Source organism: Malaclemys terrapin, chromosome 6 (assembly GCF_027887155.1).
Source record: "Malaclemys terrapin pileata isolate rMalTer1 chromosome 6, rMalTer1.hap1, whole genome shotgun sequence".
Taxonomy (NCBI): domain Eukaryota; kingdom Metazoa; phylum Chordata; order Testudines; family Emydidae; genus Malaclemys; species Malaclemys terrapin.
This window is the reverse complement of record NC_071510.1, coordinates 113,077,426-113,098,089: the sequence shown is the minus strand read 5'-3', so window position 1 is coordinate 113,098,089 and position 20,664 is coordinate 113,077,426. Positions and strand designations below refer to the sequence as shown.

General features: G+C 38.3%; 1 protein-coding gene across 10 annotated transcripts in view; it reads left to right on the top strand.

Moving 5' to 3' along the window:
- The window catches only part of NEDD4L (NEDD4 like E3 ubiquitin protein ligase), a 347,299-nt gene extending 328,139 nt beyond the window's left edge, over positions 1-19,160 (top strand). For all 10 annotated transcript variants that reach the window (XM_054032687.1, XM_054032690.1, XM_054032689.1 and 7 more), the window contains 7 exons: positions 4,068-4,141; positions 6,932-6,992; positions 7,833-7,892; positions 8,419-8,526; positions 10,670-10,766; positions 11,365-11,437; positions 13,739-19,160. In XM_054032687.1, the coding sequence (XP_053888662.1) occupies positions 4,068-4,141; positions 6,932-6,992; positions 7,833-7,892; positions 8,419-8,526; positions 10,670-10,766; positions 11,365-11,437; positions 13,739-13,841 (576 nt within the window). In that variant the 3' untranslated portion in view covers positions 13,842-19,160. The remainder of the gene's footprint in view (positions 1-4,067; positions 4,142-6,931; positions 6,993-7,832; positions 7,893-8,418; positions 8,527-10,669; positions 10,767-11,364; positions 11,438-13,738) is intronic.
- Positions 19,161-20,664: the final 1,504 nt, after the last annotated feature.

The window sequence follows — 20,664 nt, the reverse complement described above, 5'->3', positions numbered from 1 at the left end:
GGTTTGAGCATTGGCCTGCTAAACCAAGGGTTGTAAGTTCAATCCTTGAGGGGAACATTTAAGGATCTGGGGCAAAAATCTGTCTGGGGATTGGTCCTGCTTTGAGCAAGGGGTTAGACTAGATGACCTCCTGAGGTCCCTTCCAACCCTGACATTCTATCATCACTATTTCCTGTCTCTCACTTACATTTGTCAGGAAAACTCTGGCAGGCTGCCAGAGTAACTAAACACCACAAATGTTCTAAGGCAGTGGTCCCCAAACTTTTCAGTCACGCTCTCCCCTCTCCCCATCCTGGAGCTGGGGGGGAAGTGTGGACAGGGGTAACAGGGCCAAGGTTGGGGCCACAGCTGCAGGAGGGTCTGGGGTTGGGGCTGAGAACGAAGCCACAGCCAGGGGTCAAGGCTGGCACCGGAAGTGGAGCCGAGGCTGGGGCCAGGAACAGAGCCATGGCCAGCCCACAGCCTATTCCCGCCTCTCCTTCCCCTTGGGGCACCACAAAGGCCAAAGCTCCCCCATTTCTCAGAGGGGTGCAGATGGCTGGACAGAGACTCAGGTCAGGGTCCTCCCAGCTACCCCCTGCATCCCATATAATCTCTGGGAGAGCCACATAGGGCAGGAACTTCCTCAACTCTTGGGTGGTGGGGGAAGAGAGATACAGGCCAGGTTGGGCATTCATTTTTTTCTCCCCCACTACCCCCAGTCCCACCATCTGGCCAGCAGTCCATCTCTCTTAGGTGCCTCTCCTGGGGCCAGCCAGTAGATTTGCTCTCTCCATGTCATTTGTGAGTGGTGGAGGGGTGGCGTTGCCTGATGTGCCTCTTGTCACCTCCTTTCTGCAATGGTAGAATTGAAAACATTCCCCTTCCTTCTGGTCTACTATTTTCCGTCTCAGCTTTGAGACTGATAGATTCCCCACATTAATGCAGAGAAATCCCCCAAGTAGCAGTGGCACATACAGGAGTATTTCCAGTCTTACTGCAGTTGACTGGGGTTAGGAATGGTAAATTAGGAATTTTAAAAGGAAGGATACTTCTTGCTTCCCCAAAAAGGTATAAATGGAAGCAGGTGATTGGTAAGGGAGTATGGGACCTGTTATGGGAATGAGAAATCACAGCTCAGCCACAGACTGAATGAAACTCACAACTAGACAAAATGCATACAGCTCCTCTTGCAGCAAATTAAAAGCCTTTAGAAGGTAGCGTACGTGTTAGATGATACAATAGCCCAAATTTTCTCCAAGTTGATTTCACTGTATTGCACTGAAGTGCTCTGAGGAACTAGCATCCTGGAGAATCTCTTTGTGGAAGTGACTGAATAAAATCCGTAAGGAAGTTGTGTATACCAGAGAGGGAGACATCTTTGCTTCCTGAATTTGCTATTGTCCTTGATGTTTTTATTCTACATACATAGCCCAAAAATATGCAAGAAGTGAAGAACAATAATAGAATTTCAAACATCTGTTCTTTCTCCTTTAAAAAACAACAGGGGGAGGATTTTGATAGTTCTTACTAACAAGGCAGGAAATCCATGGGGTGGCTATTATCAATATGTAAAGTGCTGGGGAGCCTCCTTTCAATAACAGAAAATGAAAGGACCTGTGCTACATTCAGAGCCCATAATGGCTCTGAGATATTGTTTGTCATTGTCTAAATGTGATGTAGCTTCTGGTGATGGGAAAGAAACAAGCAACAAAATCCTACCTCGTCTTGGATGCCATTATTTGTGTCTGAGATCTGAATATCTTTATCCCCTTTGACCAGGAGACTAAAGCTGTTCTTTTATTTGTGATTTTCTTTTGTTGTCTTCTCTGACCTTCAGTTATTGCATAGCTGGGAGTCTGTGCTCTGTGTATGTGTCTGTCCCATATTGATGATAGTTTTTATCAAATCTCTCTTTTCCCTCCGCACCGTTTTACTAGGTACTTAGTTTATTGTTGTGTCCCCAGTTACTGGGGACTTCTGAAATGAAAATGCTGAGAGTGAAATACAAGGTTGTACCTAACATGGGATAGATTCACTTCATGGGTTCCACCAGTAGAACTAGACTTCAGGATTGGGCAGTAGAAATTGCCAGGAGCAGAATAGTAGTTTAAAGTCAACCAGTGCCTTTCATCCTAGACCAAGTGCACATCCTGCACTGCAGGAGTGAATCAAAGCTCATGTTTGCACTGTAGGTGTAGTCACACATTCTGACTAAATACCTAGAATCCAGTTCCAGCATAATGTGAACTCGGACTAATACTTTAGAGGGTTCTCTCAGGGACTTGTTTGGCTGTTCCCAAGTGTTGGTCAGGAGTCTGGAGAGACTAGCCTGAAGACATTGTATTCACCTTCATGACAAATATGCTGTTTTTATTTTTTTCCTTTGCAGCTGCTGCTAAGGGGCATATGTTGGTTGACAGCTCGTCTTGTGCTCAATCTGCCATTCCATTCTTTAATTAAAAGATCCCATTTTCTGGCTTATGCAGTGCTCATCCGGAGTAATTTTTGTTAAACTCCTGCTTGTCAATTTTATTTTGCTCAGATCATTGTTTGCATCTATTTTAGTTTACTGTAAATTTTGGCATTTCTTGTTTTAAAGGATCTACCAATGAGTAAGTGGCAAACAAATACAGTAAATGGCTTTCAGTCTTACTCCTTTTTTCCCCGTCTAGGTTACCTCACTTTCTAGCAGAACTATATAATCATCAGAAACTTTCTTTAGAATTCTGTCCTCTTGGTTTTTGTGCTTAACAAAATCTTCTAACAACTCTGCCTGCTTTGTGGTGGTGCCCTTTTTCAAATCAAAGTTTCTCTGGTTATTATGCTGTCTGCTAACCTTTTAAAATTCTTCAAAATATTTGTCTAGATCTTCAGATAGCTGTTCCGCATTTTGCCGAAACTGTAACATGTTAATTATCCAAATGACTCTTCATACTCTGACACAGTGTTCTGATCGTGTCCCTCCTGCTAAACAATTCAGTATTAATCAACTACTAAAGGAGATTTCATTTGTAATGGGTGCCTCAGATCTTCATAGATGCCAGGGGCACCCTCTGGCCGTGGCACCACCTCAAATGGGAGGCTCCATTGAAAAGAGCATATAGCCTGGGCTGTGTTTTCCTCACCTAAGCTCCACAGGGAATGATGTGTGTCACCCACCAGTCAGATTTCACCCTTTTAGCAACCCCAGTAATGTGAAATAACACCCCCATACAGAATCTGGAGAAGGGGAAATGGAGCCTTGGAAGAATGATCTCCCCTTTTCTGCAAGGGAAGAGGGGTCACTTGTGAATGGAGAAGGAAGGAGAATGACCCAGACTCTGGTGTGGTAGTGGGCAGTTCAGGAGGTGTAGAGGGTAAAAGTGCCACCTTTATAGCCCCCAATCCTGTTTCCTCCACAGACTGGACTGGTCCTTAGCATAAGTTAAAGCAACCCATGTCTGTCTTATGTCTAGCTGCCATGGCCCCAGCGCTCATTTTCTTTTACCCCTGGACACTTCTCCCAGTACTACCCAGGGGTTTGCCCATGCTGGAGAAATACTACCAGCCAGTTAAATTGACACTATAGCAGCTTTGTGTTGCTGGAAGACAGCCACCATAGCAGGCTTGCTGTCCCAGGTGTTGTGAGGTGGTCATCCAAAAATTGCTTCACAGTCAGTCTGTGTTCTTGACTCAACAAACTCTCTTTTCCCTATTGAGCATTGTTCATTTAATTCTTTACTAGTTGAATAGTAAACACAAAATGCAGTATTGCCTCCTCACTTAATAATGAAATACAATGCATAATTCAAGCTCATAAATGACCATACAGCAATCTGTCCTAATGACGCCAGCTTTAAATATGAAGCATCTCGACACTCAGTATAAAAGCCTCATTAGCTATTTTAACATATTAGTTACTTTTTAACATACATTGAAAACTATAGAGAGCTTATGAATTAGAAAATAGTTTAACAGATACTTATGTAATAACTCTCGTCTAATGAACTTTTAACACACTATTCAAAGATAGTAGATCTTAAAGATATATTTCCTGAAATAATTCCATGTTTTGTTTTTGTTTGTTTTTGTCTTTTAAAATACAGACGTATCAAGTCGATTTGAAGCCAAATGGGTCAGAAATCATGGTAACAAATGAAAACAAAAGGGAATATATTGAGTATGTATATACTTTATTGTATTAATTTAAAAGTCTAACAAACCACAATAGCATGCTTTTTGGAACGTAACCTGCTAAGATATTACAGTGTGTAGCATAAACGCTACAGACAACTGATCATTAAGTAGAAAAATCCTTTTTACTAACATGACTTGTCTGAGTATTAGTGTTTTGCTGGTTTGAATTTTATCATTTTTAATCACTGTAGAAAGTACAACCAAGATTAATCAACCCAATTCATGGAATGTATTAAAAGCTATCTGGATGTTTTGGCAGGTAGTACTTTCAAGACTGGGTATCTATCCATTCTGGGTTTTGCCATTATTAATACTAGACTTTAGGGTATAAATTCTAAACCAAAAGAAAGTCCAGATCTAAACACTACCATCTGAAGTCAAATTTACTATGGATGGAAATGGATATTAGACTAGATTGCTTATTGTATCTTAATTGAATAGGCTAACAGTAAAGCTCTAATTAATCTATTAACAAGCACGCATAAACAAAACTCTTTTTACTTACGTAGTATTTTATAACTTTTTGTTCAGCATTCTGGTCATGATTCAGCAAGATGCATGAGAGTTAGGCACATGCTTAAGTAACATATTGAATTGGAACCTGTAAAATGAATAGTTGCTACTTCTTTTCCTTTATATTGTTTGCAGTTTTCCAGTGTACTGAGTGACTCTCATGGGAAAAGCATTAGAAATTCTATTTTCTTCTCTGTTTTTATGAATTCTTTTTTGTTGCTGCTCTTCATATCTGAAATATATCTACAAGCCTAATTGTTTTTACTTGATTGAAGGCATGTTATTTTTCCTGACTATTGTGTTTGCAGACGCATAAAATTAGGTGCCATAAGCATTTATTTTCTCTTTCTTCTTAATACTGAGCAATAAAGAAAAGCTCCTTGAAAATCTAGGGCTATGTTGTGAAAGTTTGCACAACTGAATTCTGCTTGCACCAAGGTTCTTCCTGTGTTGACTCACATATTCAAGTTATTCTCAGAGATGTGGAATGGGTAGCTTTTACTTGTACACTTCCTCATTTCCTGGTTGTACACTCATATGGAAATAATTAGCATATCTGAAAAAATCCTGTCATAAAATTCCACTGGGATTCCCCCCACTCCTCCCAGAACATAGAAATAATTTGTATTCTCCATTACACTAACAATACTCAAGCTATTATGTATGAAAATATAAACTACACCTTCGTCTTCCTCACCTTCTCTACCCACAAAAAAAAAACACATACAAACCAATAGCTGCTCACAAGCCTGCCTGATAACTAAAATGTACCTCTTAAACAAACCCTATATTAATTATATGTTCACAATAATCAAGAGTGTGTGCTTGTGAATGTAGGGAAGGAATGAGGAAGGAATTGGAATTATAAAGTGTTATTCAAAAAGACACAAAATGTTAATGCAGAAGTGATTTAGTATTGTAACACAAGCAGCATAAATGCTTGAGTTTCTGTACACGTTGGTGGCAGTGTAGATTGTTTAAATATAATAGTGACTATTGTTTGCAGATTATTTAAATCATTTTACAGTCCTTCCTAGGGGATGCTGAGGCTCAGTATTCTTATTAAATCAAAAAACAAACAAAAAGCCCTTCCCAAAAACTGAATTCCTTGTTTTATCACAGATGGATGTATCAGTGCTATTGTCTGTAGATATAATTTCTGCATAAATTCATTTAATCTGTAGAAAATTGTTAGAAGTTCCAAACTCTCATTCTTTTGGTCCTAAATCACACTCAGATGAATTCTATTTTAATGAATTGTTTGAATTCATTAAAATAGTACTCTTTTACTAAATACTCTTATAAAAATACTACAATGTTCTAAAGTAATAATCCATCAGTATAATGTATACCTTCTCTTGACCACTCATATAGTTAAATGCAGTAGTAATTTTTATCATGGGACGACGGTATGCAATCATAATAGTAATACAGATTTCAGCCACAAAACAAGTAGCACTAGAAAGTTGATAATGGAAATTCAGGCTGTAGGCAAAACTTTCAGAAGTTTTGCTTTTTAATTGAATTAATGGGATGACTTACTATCCCAAATTCACTTTATATGTGTAAAACATAGAAGCTAAGACTTTTAAAAATGGGTGCCTGAAGTTAGGACCTTAAATCCATATTTAAGTATCTAGGAACTCCTGGGTCTTTCAGTGCTTTTGAAAGACAGACTATTTCTTCAGCTGCCAAAAAAATAAGGATAAATAATAATCTTAGAGTCTACCTTGAAGGCCCCATTTTTTTAAAAACTTAGAGTTTTCTAGGCTATTTCAATCAGAGACCAAGTTGTTTCACCATGTTCTACTTAAAATAAATTTAATCTCCATAGGAACAAAAAGATTAATTTCATTTAACTTCTGCACTTTTACTGCAAACCTCCTAATGATATGGAAGGGTCATATCTAAAGATTTTTAAACATATGTCCAAAGCCATTTAAATGTAAGCTATTCTTTGGGAATATTTTTTTTTATGCTCATTGGTGATTTTTTTTTTCAGCACCTCATGTCTTCTCATGGAAATTTGAGCAGTTAATGAAGAGATACACATATTCATATGCTCAGTAGACATCCAAACTCAAGCATAAATTGGAGGCATTTTTCCCTTCGTTTGCTCTGTTTATTTTATATCAGTGTTTGATGAATGATTACTGAAGCTATAAATGAGAAACTGAAAACATTAGAATAGGTGAGATCATTAAACATTCTGTTTATATCTTCTAATAAAAGTGTTTTTTGTTTTTTTTATCTGCTATAGCTTAGTCATCCAGTGGAGGTTTGTAAACAGAGTTCAGAAACAAATGAACGCTTTCTTGGAGGTAAGCTTCATTAGTTGTTTTCTGCCAAATAATCTTCTCAATTTATTGTGGTAGAGGAAGAGTCATCTTTTTTGCATGGACTTGTCAGGCCTAAAAGTTATGGATGGGAAATCTTGCTGTATCCCAAAATTCTAGTGTTTAGAAAAAATCAGTAATATCCTGAAAACGTTTTTATGGCTCCTCTCCTGTCATATTCATTCTCTTTCAACGTAAAAGATTTTCAAGGCCTTAAAATTAAGCAACATGAACTTCTAACTGATGATCCTAACATTACCTTTCTATTGTGACCACCAACTATATTCCATTCTCAAAACCCTTCTTTTCCTCCCTAGCCAGCAGTGATTACTTCTGTGCCATGCTGCCCTGCAACCATGGATCCTGGAACCCAGCGATCCACAGATCCTACCTTTAATTCTCCCTTGTGTGTTTCAAATTTCATTGCAGTTCTGTCCATTGCTGCACATTTTTCAGGCTCTGGCTTCTAGAAGATTACAAGGATTGCTACTGCAGAGTGTCTGGCTTCAGTCAGTTCCTCCCTCCCATTAATTCACTAACTAGAATAATTTCATTCTTAGTCTTATGGAAACCACATAGTGGTTTGGGTTGTAGAAGATGACAGAAATTCTACTCACCATAGGCCTGTTGAACTGAAAAATCCTTGTCTTAAAAAATAAATAAATAAAATCTCCATGCCACAATATAATATTCACCATCTGGTATGGAAGTGTACGTTCATGTTGAGGGAGTTTGCTCTAAAATTAAGAAATGTCTGCCAAATGAAAACCAGATACTATAAATCTATTTTTGAGAAGACATTAGTTTTGTTTTGTTTTCTTTCAGGGATTCACAGAACTCCTTCCTATAGACTTGATTAAAATTTTTGATGAAAATGAGTTGGAGGTTAGTAGCTTTACATGACTTTGTTTTGTGGACAGTAGATCAATACTGCATATTATTCTTAGAAATGCTAGATTCTGGAGTGAATGCTGTATGAATGGATTTGAAGGACTGGGTAGATTTTTCTCTCTAATTATTTGGTCTGGTTGAATGTGTGTTTTATATCATCATGATTAGAGTGGAGAGAGGTGCTTTTCATTAAATCGGGGGGAGGGGAGGAAACAAACATGTCTGCACAGATTGAGCTAGGTCCTTAAGCATGTTCAGAACTTGCTGATTCAGCGACAGATGTGGCCCCTGTCTCATTGAGTGTACATACTAATTACATTCGTCTTAGTGGGGTGCACAGGTCAACATTCTCCAGGAACTCTACTAAAGATAGGAGAGCTTCCCTTTGTATTTGTATAAGCACTGCCTACCAGTTTAAAAGGAGACCGCGGAGGGAGGGGTTAACACTGTTTTGTGTAGATATTGTTTTCCTTTGTGCACCATTTTCTATTAAAATCTTAACAATTACATCCATACTTAGTTATTAATGTGTGGCCTTGGCGATGTTGATGTTAACGACTGGAGACAACACACAATCTACAAGAATGGTTACTGCCCAAATCATCCTGTCATCCAGTGGTACTGGAAGGTAATACTATTTACCCTACTCTTCTCATGATCCTTCTATTTCTGAGAGGAATGCTGCACTGTATGATGTACATTTTGGTGTGAAGTCTGGGTTTTTTCTCCATGAAAACACCAAACAGTATCTTCTACACACACCGGATAATAACTACCGCTCTTCTTTTGTTGGTTGACAGAGTTCATTGTGTCTCCCTGTGATCATTACTTAGCCTAGCTAACACACTTAGTTCTCTTAATATTTCCTTGATAACGAAGAGTACAGTCGCATCATAGACATGTAGAGAGGGGCTATTTCCTCTTCCCCTGATTTGATGCCTCTGCACATACAGCCCAAAGTCACACTTTGTTTGTCTTTGTTTTGTTCATCACATAGCGAGCTTGGCTCTAATTGGCTATCAGCTGCCACATCTGTTTCTTTCCATGCTGCTTTCTTTCAGCACTGATTCTTCCTCCCAATTTAAATCATCCTAAGGTTAGCCTTGTTGTAGCACACCCCCTCCTCCCAAAAGCCCTTTGTATAGACATGAGCACTTCAATTTTACTGTTATGCTTTTTGTGCATAATGTTTCAAGAATGTCTCCTTTTTGACCCTCTCCCTCCGCTCTCCCAATCTAGTTTCCCTTTCACGTGTTGCTCTGATGTTCGTAGCAGCATAGGGAGCTAACCCACGATACTGGTTTGATTTTGCAGCTTCAGCAGTTTATGCGGTCATTTTGATTCTCTCAGATCTTGTTCTTTGCCTCATTCATTAATTTTTCACTTCAAGATACACCTGTACTTGCTAAATATTGAGCTGTTTTGTCAGGGAGGCAGGAGTGTTAGCTTAAATAAATGTGAGCACTTGTGCCTACTTGGGTAGAACATAAAGCAAAACAATACCTTAGGGAATAATTTGATGTAAAATATAGAATTTCTCTGCGATCTGACTACAGCAAATTTAGCACATCCAGTTAAGTGAATCTAATCAAATTATATCGTAGAAGATAGTAGCAAGGAATTGCATTATACAGTTTTAAGGAATCTCTGTCATTTGCTTTTCTGCGACTTCTGTTAGGAAGATTCATTTCATACACTTTGCTTGCTGCAGCTGTTTATATATATCTGTCTTCTTTAAGTGATTGTGCAGGGGCCTATGGTGGGATGTAATTGTGCACAACACATCTTGAAGAACAACAGTTATTATACTACTCCAAGGGAATTCTGCACCACTACACAATGCAGAATTTTGCAGAAATTAATGTTGGGCACACAGAACTTCCTTTTTTCCCATAGAATAGGCTACAGAGATGTTGGCTGCCACTAGGGGCTGCTGGACCTGGCAGAGCCCAGCTCGCAAATAGAAGACAAGGCTAGGCGGGAGGGGGAGGGACCTGGAGGGTTCCCAGCTGCTGCAGTTCCCAGCATGCTCTGAAGGAAGGAGGCGGCGCACACGAAACTCTGTGCAAGCCCAAGACCCAGAATCAAACTGTTTCTCCCTCTGGATCCCTGGGGGGGGAGCGTGTAGGGGGGGGGAGGGGTTAAGGGTGTCTGGGCCGGGGGGCCCCCCCAGATGGGCTCTGGGGGGGAAGAAGGGGGCAGAAAGGCAGGAACTGGGTTGTCGTAGGGGTTTAACTTTCTGCTCCTGGAGGAGATTTTGTGTGTGTGTCTGTATTATTACAGACATACTTGCTGACAGGTATTTTGAAATAAATTACCAAAATAATTGAAACTGGAGTAATTATATAGTGTTATTTTGACAAATAAAATTTTCAGAATTTTAAAATATTGTGTGCAGAATTTTTAATTTTTTTGGTGCAGAATTCCCCCAGGAGTATTTTACAGGTAAGTAACTATTTTTACTGATTGTACCAAAAGGAAAGTCAACTCATCCAAAATACTGAAGTAACGTGTACTACTCCCAACTGCTGCCAAAGCACTGGGCTGTTTTGGGCTAATGGCAGTTGAGAGAAGAGTCTCTTTATCTAAGACTAGAAAGGCTGATATCACGCCAGCCAAAGAAAATACTGTAAGACTCTCCAACCTTTGAAGTTATCTATCTAGTTCTTGTGCTACAATACAAATGAATTTTTTTTTGAAATCCACCTGATGCCTGCACACACTGTTGTATTATGTGATACAGCCTGCTGACTCTCTCTGTTTGTGACTAGGCTGTCTTACTGATGGACGCTGAAAAGCGTATCCGGTTGTTGCAGTTTGTTACTGGGACATCACGAGTGCCTATGAATGGATTTGCTGAACTTTATGGTGAGTTAAAAATTGAAGGTACTTAAGGATGTTTAGCACTAAAAACTTCTTATTTTTGCTCTTTGAAATGGGTTGGACCAATTCTGAGTAGGATAATGGGCCAGCAAGACAACCTATGCACGACAGGGTTATTACAAGATGGAAGTTTTCACTCCAGTGTCCGTTGAATTGCTCCTTCCCAACCCAAAAAAACCTATGGAGGCTTTATGACAGCAGCTGTGGAGGGCGCGTTCTTGCTCTCTGCAAGAATAACCTTGATAGGGTAAAGGGTGCGTACATATGGCCGCTGCTGTGCTGATTGGAAGCCCACAAGTACATCACTGTTGCAGTGTTAATGTGTACTTATTTTGTGGCATTATATACACTGCACCTAAAATTAACTGTATGGAATAATGAGTAGACAGTATTTATAAATATAGGGCCAGATACTTATCTTCTTTAACGTGTACTTTCACGTCAGTGCAGTCTACCAATTATACAAGCCGAGGATTTAGCCTATAATTTTCAAACATTTAATTTTGAGTTATAGCATTTATGTAGTCTATCTAAAATCCAGTGCTTAAACTATACTTGTGGGGATTTTTTACTCTTTGTCCAGGTTCAAATGGTCCTCAGCTGTTTACAATAGAGCAATGGGGAAGTCCTGAAAAATTGCCCAGAGCTCACACATGGTGAGTAATGAAAACATAAAATTAAGGAGTTTATGGATTGTTACACTGCCAAGAAAGGATGGATACTGGTGACCAAATTTGACAGGAACATACTCTATCTTAGGATCATGCCTTTGTGCTATAGAGACAGTTTTCTATAAATGGGATAATCTACAACCTTGTGCATTCACTGCCACGGTTCTAAACATTCAAGGAGTTTAGAATTATCTGCTCTCAAACTGCAGCCGGCATGGAACCGACAAAATTCCAGGAACTAGCCAGCTCAACTTCGGTCTGTTATAACTACTTCTCTTAGTTTCCAAAAGGTTCTTTGTTTAATCCTGTCCTTCAACACATTAAAAGCTGATCTATGTTAGAAAACTAATAGGTGCAAACCCCTAATGTAGATGCACTTAAGCCACTTTAAATCATACATACTTTTTTTTCGGTAAAGAATTTCTGTTCTATGTGACGGTGATCCAGTTGTCCCTTAAAGTTGGGAGATAGTTCTCTTGGGCTATAGCTGATATGTTTTAATGTATTTGTTGCACAGAAGGGATTCTACTTGAAAGCTTTTTCACCTTATTTCAAGCAATTGCTACTCCTGTACAGCAGCTGTTAATTTTCTATCAAATTTGAAGGAACCCATTAGTCTGCAAATTGCCTTAAGCACTTGGCAATTAAACCAGTGTGCTAATGAGATGGAAGTGTCTTCTATAACCGTTTTAATCCCTTCTGCTAGAAGACTTTTTTGTGTCTCTAATATAATTTACCTTTTTCAAATGGATAAGGGCTTAATCCTGCAAGGTACAGAGCAGTGGGACCTGATCCACCACATCACTTGAAGCACATGACTAAGTGTTTTGCTGTATTGGGGTCAGAGCACTCGACACCTTTGATGATCAAGTCCCACATTTTTGCCATATCATTATTATGCTGGGTGAATCTTCTGACTGGATCACTTTCCCTCTCTCCATAAAAATACTAGTTTTAAATTAATATGAAAACACTTGTAGGTGTTGGCATCCTAAAGTTTGCTCTGTCGCTTGATAGAAATGGTGAGATTTGAACAATACAGAATAGTGCATGGGGCTATTTACAGTGAAAGGTAGATTGTACAGAGAGGGGGACAGTGCTTCTGAGAGGCACGAGGAAAGGAACAAAAGTGCCTCGCATTAGAAGTACATTACTATTTTGTCCCTTGTTTCATATGTCTTACAGAATTACTACCCCTTCCTCTCTCTCTGAGAACCTAATGAATGGAAACAAATACGTGACATGGGAAAGAGGGACTGGCAATTGTACAAATAGAATCTACTTCAAAAATCTCTTGTTCCCTTCCTCCCTCTCTCCCCCAACCAGTCCTACTTTTGCAGGCAGCTTTTACTCTCATCACCGCATGCCTGGGTTCAGTTTCGGTGAATGACTTTTATTCTCTTCCTTGGAAAGTGGATTGAATGAGCTCTGTGAAAATCTGAGAGCCAACAAAGCACAACCACAGGAAAAAAAAATGTGCCCAGGAGCAGCTGGTTCCATAAGCTCCATCTGCCCCTGCCTTGTCAGACAATTCACTGAAAAGCGGAGGCCTCAGCCCAATTGACTTAATTTAAGTTAGCCAGACACATCCATAAAACTCAGATGACAGGCCCTGAGAATCTGTGAAGCAAAAAAAGAACCAAAAGATTAATTATTGTGAATGTTTTCCATGTATGGAAGCCCTATAAAATAAATGGGGCTTAAATTCTTTGGCGTTCTATAGAAAATAAAACTTACAGCATTTAATAGGAATCACCTTTCCATAGGTTTTTGAACCATCCTACAGAATTCTATAGCAGGAGGCTGAACTTACTTACAGAACAATTTCTGTTATCTATTAAATTATCAAGGATGTTTTCAAAGAGCCTTCTCTCTGTTTTTTGTTGCTGTTCCCACTCCCCTAGAGGGAAAATGAGCATCTGACCTTTAAATTCAGTGCATCTCTGTTGAGTCTTTGGAACTGATACAACTCTGTCTGAAGCCGGGTTTCCTATAGAAAGAAACCATTAAAAATACATTATTTTTTCTCTTCCAAGTAGAGGTGAACAATTTTCCACTCTCAGGTCTGAATTGGAAGAAAGGGCTGGTTATCTGTGGATACCAACTTCAGAGCAACCAGAGTTATTAGCAGGGGTACAAGAGAACAAGGAAATATGTAGCTGGTTCCATTTAGACAAGAGGATAACACACCCCTGATGAGGCCTCCAAATTATTTGACCTCCGTATACTTTTTTTTTTTACTTTAAGTTGATTATCAAATGATACTTTTTCCCCCTTCGATTTCAGCTTTAATCGCCTTGACTTACCTCCTTATGAATCTTTTGAAGATTTACGAGAGAAGCTTCTTATGGCAGTTGAAAATGCTCAAGGATTTGAAGGAGTGGATTAAAACAGCTACTTTTTTTTCCCATCGAGCAAGTTCTGCTTGAACTGTTGAATTTGCCTAATGGACATTAACAAGTGACAATGGCAGAACAGTTGCACAATGTTGGTTCATGGAGCAAACTCTTCTACAGTGCAGTTGCCTAAATTCAGAAATTTGAACTACAACCTGTGGATAACATTTCTGATATTTCCACAGTAAATCACCAACTGGTTGACATGTACTCTAATTACATTTCAGCAGGACTTGTTCTATTTATGTTGTGCCTCTGTAGGCAAAGCCCTTAATAAATATTTTACATACTTTCTAATGACAATGAATGGAATTAATCACTTTACAGGTATAGTATTACAACTCATGTTTACTTTTTAAATGATTTAGACATTTTCAGATTTTATTTCATCACAATTAAAAATGTCATCTACTTGGAAAAATGAGCATTTTTTCTTATCTTAATTTCATACCAGACTTGATGCCAGTGGCATTTTTACTTTCAACATGCATTTTGAGCCTTGTCCCCCCAACCTATTAGAAAAGCTGGAGTAACTGATGTGAGAAATTTTCTGCAGATGGAATATATTAATGGCAAATCTAAAAGCTTTTCATTGAGCACATTAATATTTTCTGTACCCAGAAGAAAAAGTACAGATTGGATGTTACATTTTTGTATAAATCAATAGAATAGTTACAAGCTGAGAGAGGATCATAACATAGCATGCCAAATCTCACGGTCAATAAAGAAATCACCTCATTATTTCTTGGTAATATTTATGTGTACTATAAAACATTTTGGGATAGGGTCGGCATTATCATTATAGGGAAAAATGCTTAACCCTGTCATTAACTTCGTACAGTGATTCTTTTACTATCCTTTCTTCTTTACTATTTGCAATGGAGGCAACCTGCCACTGCTTGATTTGGAACTGTGGAAACCAGATCTGTTTTGTTTCCTGTTTGTATGCATTTGCTAATGATACCTAAAGAACAAGGTTGGGTTTTTTTGTTTGTTTCCAACTGCACCAACTCTAAAGGCACTTTATGTAACACATGGAGGTCATATCTGTTTTTTATCATAAACATTAATGTGATTATATTCCTTCTCACTGCACATGTCTTTCGGGTGCAATATCTATCAATTGTGAATTTGGCTGCTGCTGCTGCTGTATAAAAACCAGATGTAGAGCTGGGCCTGCAGACATGTTCTCACCAATTGTTTTTGTGATTTTTTTTATTCAATCACAAAGATTTATTTAATATATACAGTTATCTAATCAATTTTGTTACCTATGACATGTTGCATGCTTAAACTATAATGCCTGAGTTGTATCTGTTGTGTGATAGATTAAAGGCAAAAGAGAAGACTTGCATTTGATCCACTGAAGTTAAATGGTTAACATAGTAGTAGGGTAGGTTTGAGGGTATGCATTCAACAATTTGATTATGTTCGGCTTTGTGAGTTTTTGTCCATCTACGTAACACACTTTGTTGTTTTTTCTAAGAACCCGACTAATACTTATTCACAAGCAAGATGACAGAGTGCAAGAATATCTGAAACAATTTCACCCCTTATTGCCAAGAACTGAGCTTTTTTTTATTTTATTTTCTTTTATTTGGCACATGCAATCCGCTACCAGCAATGCATTCGGCAGCAGTTGCAGGCAGGGAGTGTAATAAGTATTAACTAGCCATGAGAGCTAATTTAGCAAAACTCATCAAAGCTAATAACATTCAGCAAATGCTAATTTGTCAAACTTTGCCTGGCTTGGGATGCAGCCTCAGTTTGCTCACAAAAGTTTGAAGAGTCAATAGGTGCATGAAGAAGTTTTGAACCTTCTCATTTGAATGTAGATTAAGGTTAATTCCCTTTCTATATTAATTTTATTTTCAGACATTCCTTTTTTTCCATCTGGTGAGCTGAAAATCTAGACATGAGAATGAAGTGGGCTAGATCTGAATAGATGTAAAACACTATATTGATAGCCTCTTACGCTTTTAGAGAGTGGGATCTGATCTTTCTAATGTGTATCTACATGCCAAACTTCTGTAGCTAGAACATGGAATTGCCTTTAAAAATCTGTCATACTCCACAGTCAGTTTTTTTTTTTTAAAAACAATGTCTTAACTGGAAGAATTTTTGTATGTTTGGAGGCAACATTTTGCTTCAGTGCCATGTAACAGAACCTTATTCCAAGGACTACTATGAAGTTTGTGCTATAGACTTGAAATATAAACTAACGCTTGTGTAATAAGGGAAAGTGTAGTTTAGCAGTTAGGCTGGGGGAATTGGGAGTCAGGACTTGGGTTAAATTCCCAACTCTGCCATCACTCTCATTGTGACTCCTTGGTTGAGTCATTTAAATTCTGTGCCTGTTTCCCCATCTGCAAAATGGGCTTCAGATCTGTGTGTAAAGATGAAAGGCTCTGTATAACTGCACAAAATGAAACAATGGAGCATAACTTTTTAAGACCAGGCTTTTAGAAAATTAGGCTAACGTCTTTTCAGATCCACTTACACATAAACTAAGAATAGAAACTCCAAAAGACTTCAGTATACATTACTGTATTGAGGTAAATTCCTGCCAAGGAGAAAATTTGTATTTTTAATCACTGAAAGTACTCAGAGTTGGAAAATAAGTACAAGAAATGTTTCTCAAAAAATATCCCCCAGCCCCTTAGCATCCAGAGAACTTAACACTTACTGTAGAAGTGAGTCTGTCCCTTTTTGTCAGGGTCTCTAAGAGATCCAAAGTTGGTATTCCAAATCCCGGCTATTGCCAAGGTAAATTTATAATGTGAAAAGTTAATTGTTCGTCTAACCCCTTTATTGCACCAAGTCTTACGTGTTGCATATTAGAAGTTCTTTTTCGTTCGTTCACAGGCAGTTCCTGAGCAGCACAATCCTTGGCCTTGTCTACACTTGGATTTTAGCCACCAGTGAAGTTGTTTTGATGTAGCTGCCCTGCTGCAAACCTCTAGTGTAAATGCACTGCACCAGTGCAAAGCAGATGTTGCACTAAGGTAGCTTACCTTAGTGGCTAAAAACCCTACTGTAGAAATCCCCTTGTGTCAGCCAAAAGGCTGTTACCACCTGTGGAATCTGTTCTTTAAGCCCAGAGAATTGTCTTCAGTTTTGCGAATGACTTGTGTGAGGTCCAGGTACATAGTGTGTGCTTCAGCAAAACAGCACCTATAAGGGAGTTTGATTCTATTCTAGAGATTACTTTGTAACTAAGAACTGTATATGTTGAAGCTGTTTTTGCACTGACTATTAGGATATAAAGTAGATTTCTTGGAGTTTCTGTTCTAATGCACTGAACCTCTTAGAAGTTCTTCCGGAATTCCTGATACTGTATTTGAAGGACTCTTTCTAGGGAAAGGTGGCTAAATGTCTCTCTTATTTATTAAACCTTAATTAATGAGGAAATTGCTCCATTTGGACTTGTGCTCTAACTTGGTGCCTTTCTTTAATATTCAAATACTGAATCATAAAACAGATACTTTTGTAGAATTTGTATTTTTAAAAAGATTCTAAATGGCCAAATTATTGTGATTTCTTGCTCACATCAAGTCTTTTATATCTCTGGCTCTCTTGTGAGGCAGGTCAGTTACATATCATAATTCCAGCGTTTATTCCTAGTTGATGGAAACTCATTATGACTGGACCTAATTTCTTCCTGAAAATTTATCTTCCTTTTGTCTTGCCACTGAAGTTAACCAAAAAAAAAGCGAATTTGTTATTTCACTCAATTTTATTTTTAAATCTCTCATCCTAGAGAAGACATCCCTATCTCTGAATTTCTCATGCAGGGAGGGCAAACTGCGTGCTCTCTTGTAATATTTTCTGACAAACCAGCAGAGGATGCTGCTCTACAGACTAATCAAGTATCTCATTTCCTCCCTCCCCCCACCCAAAATCTCCACTACCCCCAAAAGACATCCACTACCTCTGTTATGTGATTAGCCTTTACTGACTGGGGATCGAGACTGCAGAGTTCGGTATCATACTTGCAAATCTCACTTCTGAGATATTTAATCTGTTCTTATACTTTTGAGTGAAACCCTGGCCTTGATGAGGTCAATAGGAAAACTCCTACTGACTTCAGTGGGGCCTGGATTTTACCCTTTGTGTTCTGGAATTTATAACCGGGAGGAATAAGTGACACGTTTGGACCACTTTCTCAAATATATATAAATAAGTACAGTATACCCAACTATATACAAAATTGAATTTTTAATAGGTAAGATGAAAAAGAAAAAAACCCTTATAATTACTAGAGTGGACATTTTACAAGCATGACGGTGTTTTTAATAGCAAAAGTCTTTTCTTTTGCTTGTATGGAATTTTGGAAAAAAACTCTCTTCCGACATCTGTTAGACGTTGCACTAAAAAGCGATACATGTTTGAAATGCATGGGAAAATTGTTTTGCTAAAACTGGAATCTAACCCATATTAATGTTACATATCCCTCAGGTCTGTCATACTGCACACATAACATTACATTCATATCACGTGACCACCCCCACAAACCATATTTAATCACATGCCTCTATATTTCTAAGCCATCTGGATTTTCTTACGTTGCTCTTTCATTTGTCATGTTTTCCTCTTTCAGTTAACGTCCATGTAGCTTTTGTTCTTTTTTACCACTATATATATATACATATATAAACACAGTGTGTACTCACATACAGTAGTACATATATGTAATGCATTTTTATACTTCTTTAATCAATTCTGTGTTCAGGATTGGCTCCTAAAGAGGACTGTGAGCAGTTTGTCTCCAATGCAGCTTTAGCAGAGCCATGCCATAGTGAATACGTTATGATTCTCAGAACCCAAATAAAACCACTAGAAGGTGATTTTGCTATGCTCTGTGTTTGTGAACTTATGACCTTTATTCAAATTTAAACCTGAAATGACTACTTCCAAAGGTGAAAAATAGTTTCAAACATTCCAGATGAAATTCACGATCTTTCGTAACTTTTTATTGTAAAACGCCTCAGAATGTGAGGCTATTTAAAATTATACTAAAACTACATTAAAATTGATTTAAAAAAAACAAACTGAAAACTACTACTTATAAATAATGCTCATTTTCACAATCAAAATAGCTTTAAAGTATGGTTGGATTTGATACACAGTGGAAAATGTTTTTTGTTTTTGTTTAAGGACAAAATCATTTTTTCCATTTATTTTCTTAAGAGAAGTGAAGGAAATTGTAGTTTGTTTTCCTGACAGCAAAAGATCAATGTGACAAAATGAAGTTGTTGTAATGAAATGATGCAACTTGTTAAATATTTAATAAAGAATTATGGAAGCTGGAACATTTTATACTTCAAATACATGGTCTGTCTAATTGAAAGCTTGTTGTATGGTGTTAAAAGGGTTGTAACTTCCAGTAAAATTCGGGGGGGAAGGGGAGATGCAGGGAAGTAAACAATGGTAATCAGAGCACCTATGTTAATGTATCTGAAGCATTACTACCATCCAGGTACTGCACCTCTTTTCTTGATAATTACTACTTGACAGTTGTTGACTTGAACAATTAATGCATGGTCAGTATGCATACAATATACTGTTTTACACATTCTTTTGAAGGAATGCCATGGTATTAAATACAGAATCTCCTTCCCCCCACACACATCTCCCTACCCCTAACTCATGCACCAATGTTAAGCTGTTTTTAATACCAAAAAGTAACTTTTGTTAAAATTATTTCAGCAGATGCAAGATGCAAACTGATTCAAAGTAAGCCCTTCTGTTTTTATATTATTCAACTTTCAGGAGTTACTTACAAGCTTTATTTTATGATTCAACATACCTACAGCAAGTATATATTTTTAAATCCTGCATCTGTGAACAATCTTTACAAATCTTCCCACTGTAACTATTCAAACGTAGGTTTTGAACAAGAACACAAAAATGTGAACATTAAATGCAATTAAGTGTGCTGCTTTTATCTCATACATATACTACCAAGTTCCTAAACATCTATAAAAGGAAACTTACTATATGCACTTTAAATAGAGCGTGCTAACTTATCTTAGAACATGGATTAAAAAGAGAGATGTCTTAATTTAACAACCAAGCCTATATTAGTGCTATGTAGCTCATCCTCTTTTGTACCATGTGTTTCAGTGCCACAATTCAAACTCGAAATACAGCAGTACTAAGTAACTAAATTCTTGGCCACTAACCGTAACATAGATGCTGTGCATTACAGTCGCCAAACAGGAAAGGCTGGAAGCTTGGGCAGGGATGTTCTTTCTTCTGTGTTTGTACTGCGCCTAGCACAATGACATGACAAGGGCTCCTAGGTACTGCGGTAAATACAAAGAAACACTATCAGAGAAATCAGACCTCTTGGTTCAAGCAAGTCACACTTCTGACTCAGCAGACGACTTTGGAAATACCGTACCTTCCTCCACAACCATCAGACTCTCTGTCCCCAGTACTGATGAGCAAGATAGGAGGCATAATAACCAGAAAGGGAGATGTATATGTGCTCAGTAGGAAGTTAGTCTTTAAAACTAAGAATAATGTGAGGTTTGGGGGCTCCCTTAAACTGTCCTATTGCTGCCCTGAACTTTACTTCAGATAGGTGCAGAGGCCGCTCAAGAAAATCTGCCACCCAAGGCAAAACTTCAGTGTACCAGTCCCTCCCATCACCTAGAACAGAGGTTCTCAACTGGGTGGGTGTATGCATTGGGTTTTCTAGGGGAGTATGGCAAGCCTTCTGATGGTTCAGTGGTTATAGTAAAAGGGGGGAGGGGGCAGGGTCCAAGCACCAGGTCTAGCACCATGAAGGTTTGGCCTGACCGCCCTGCC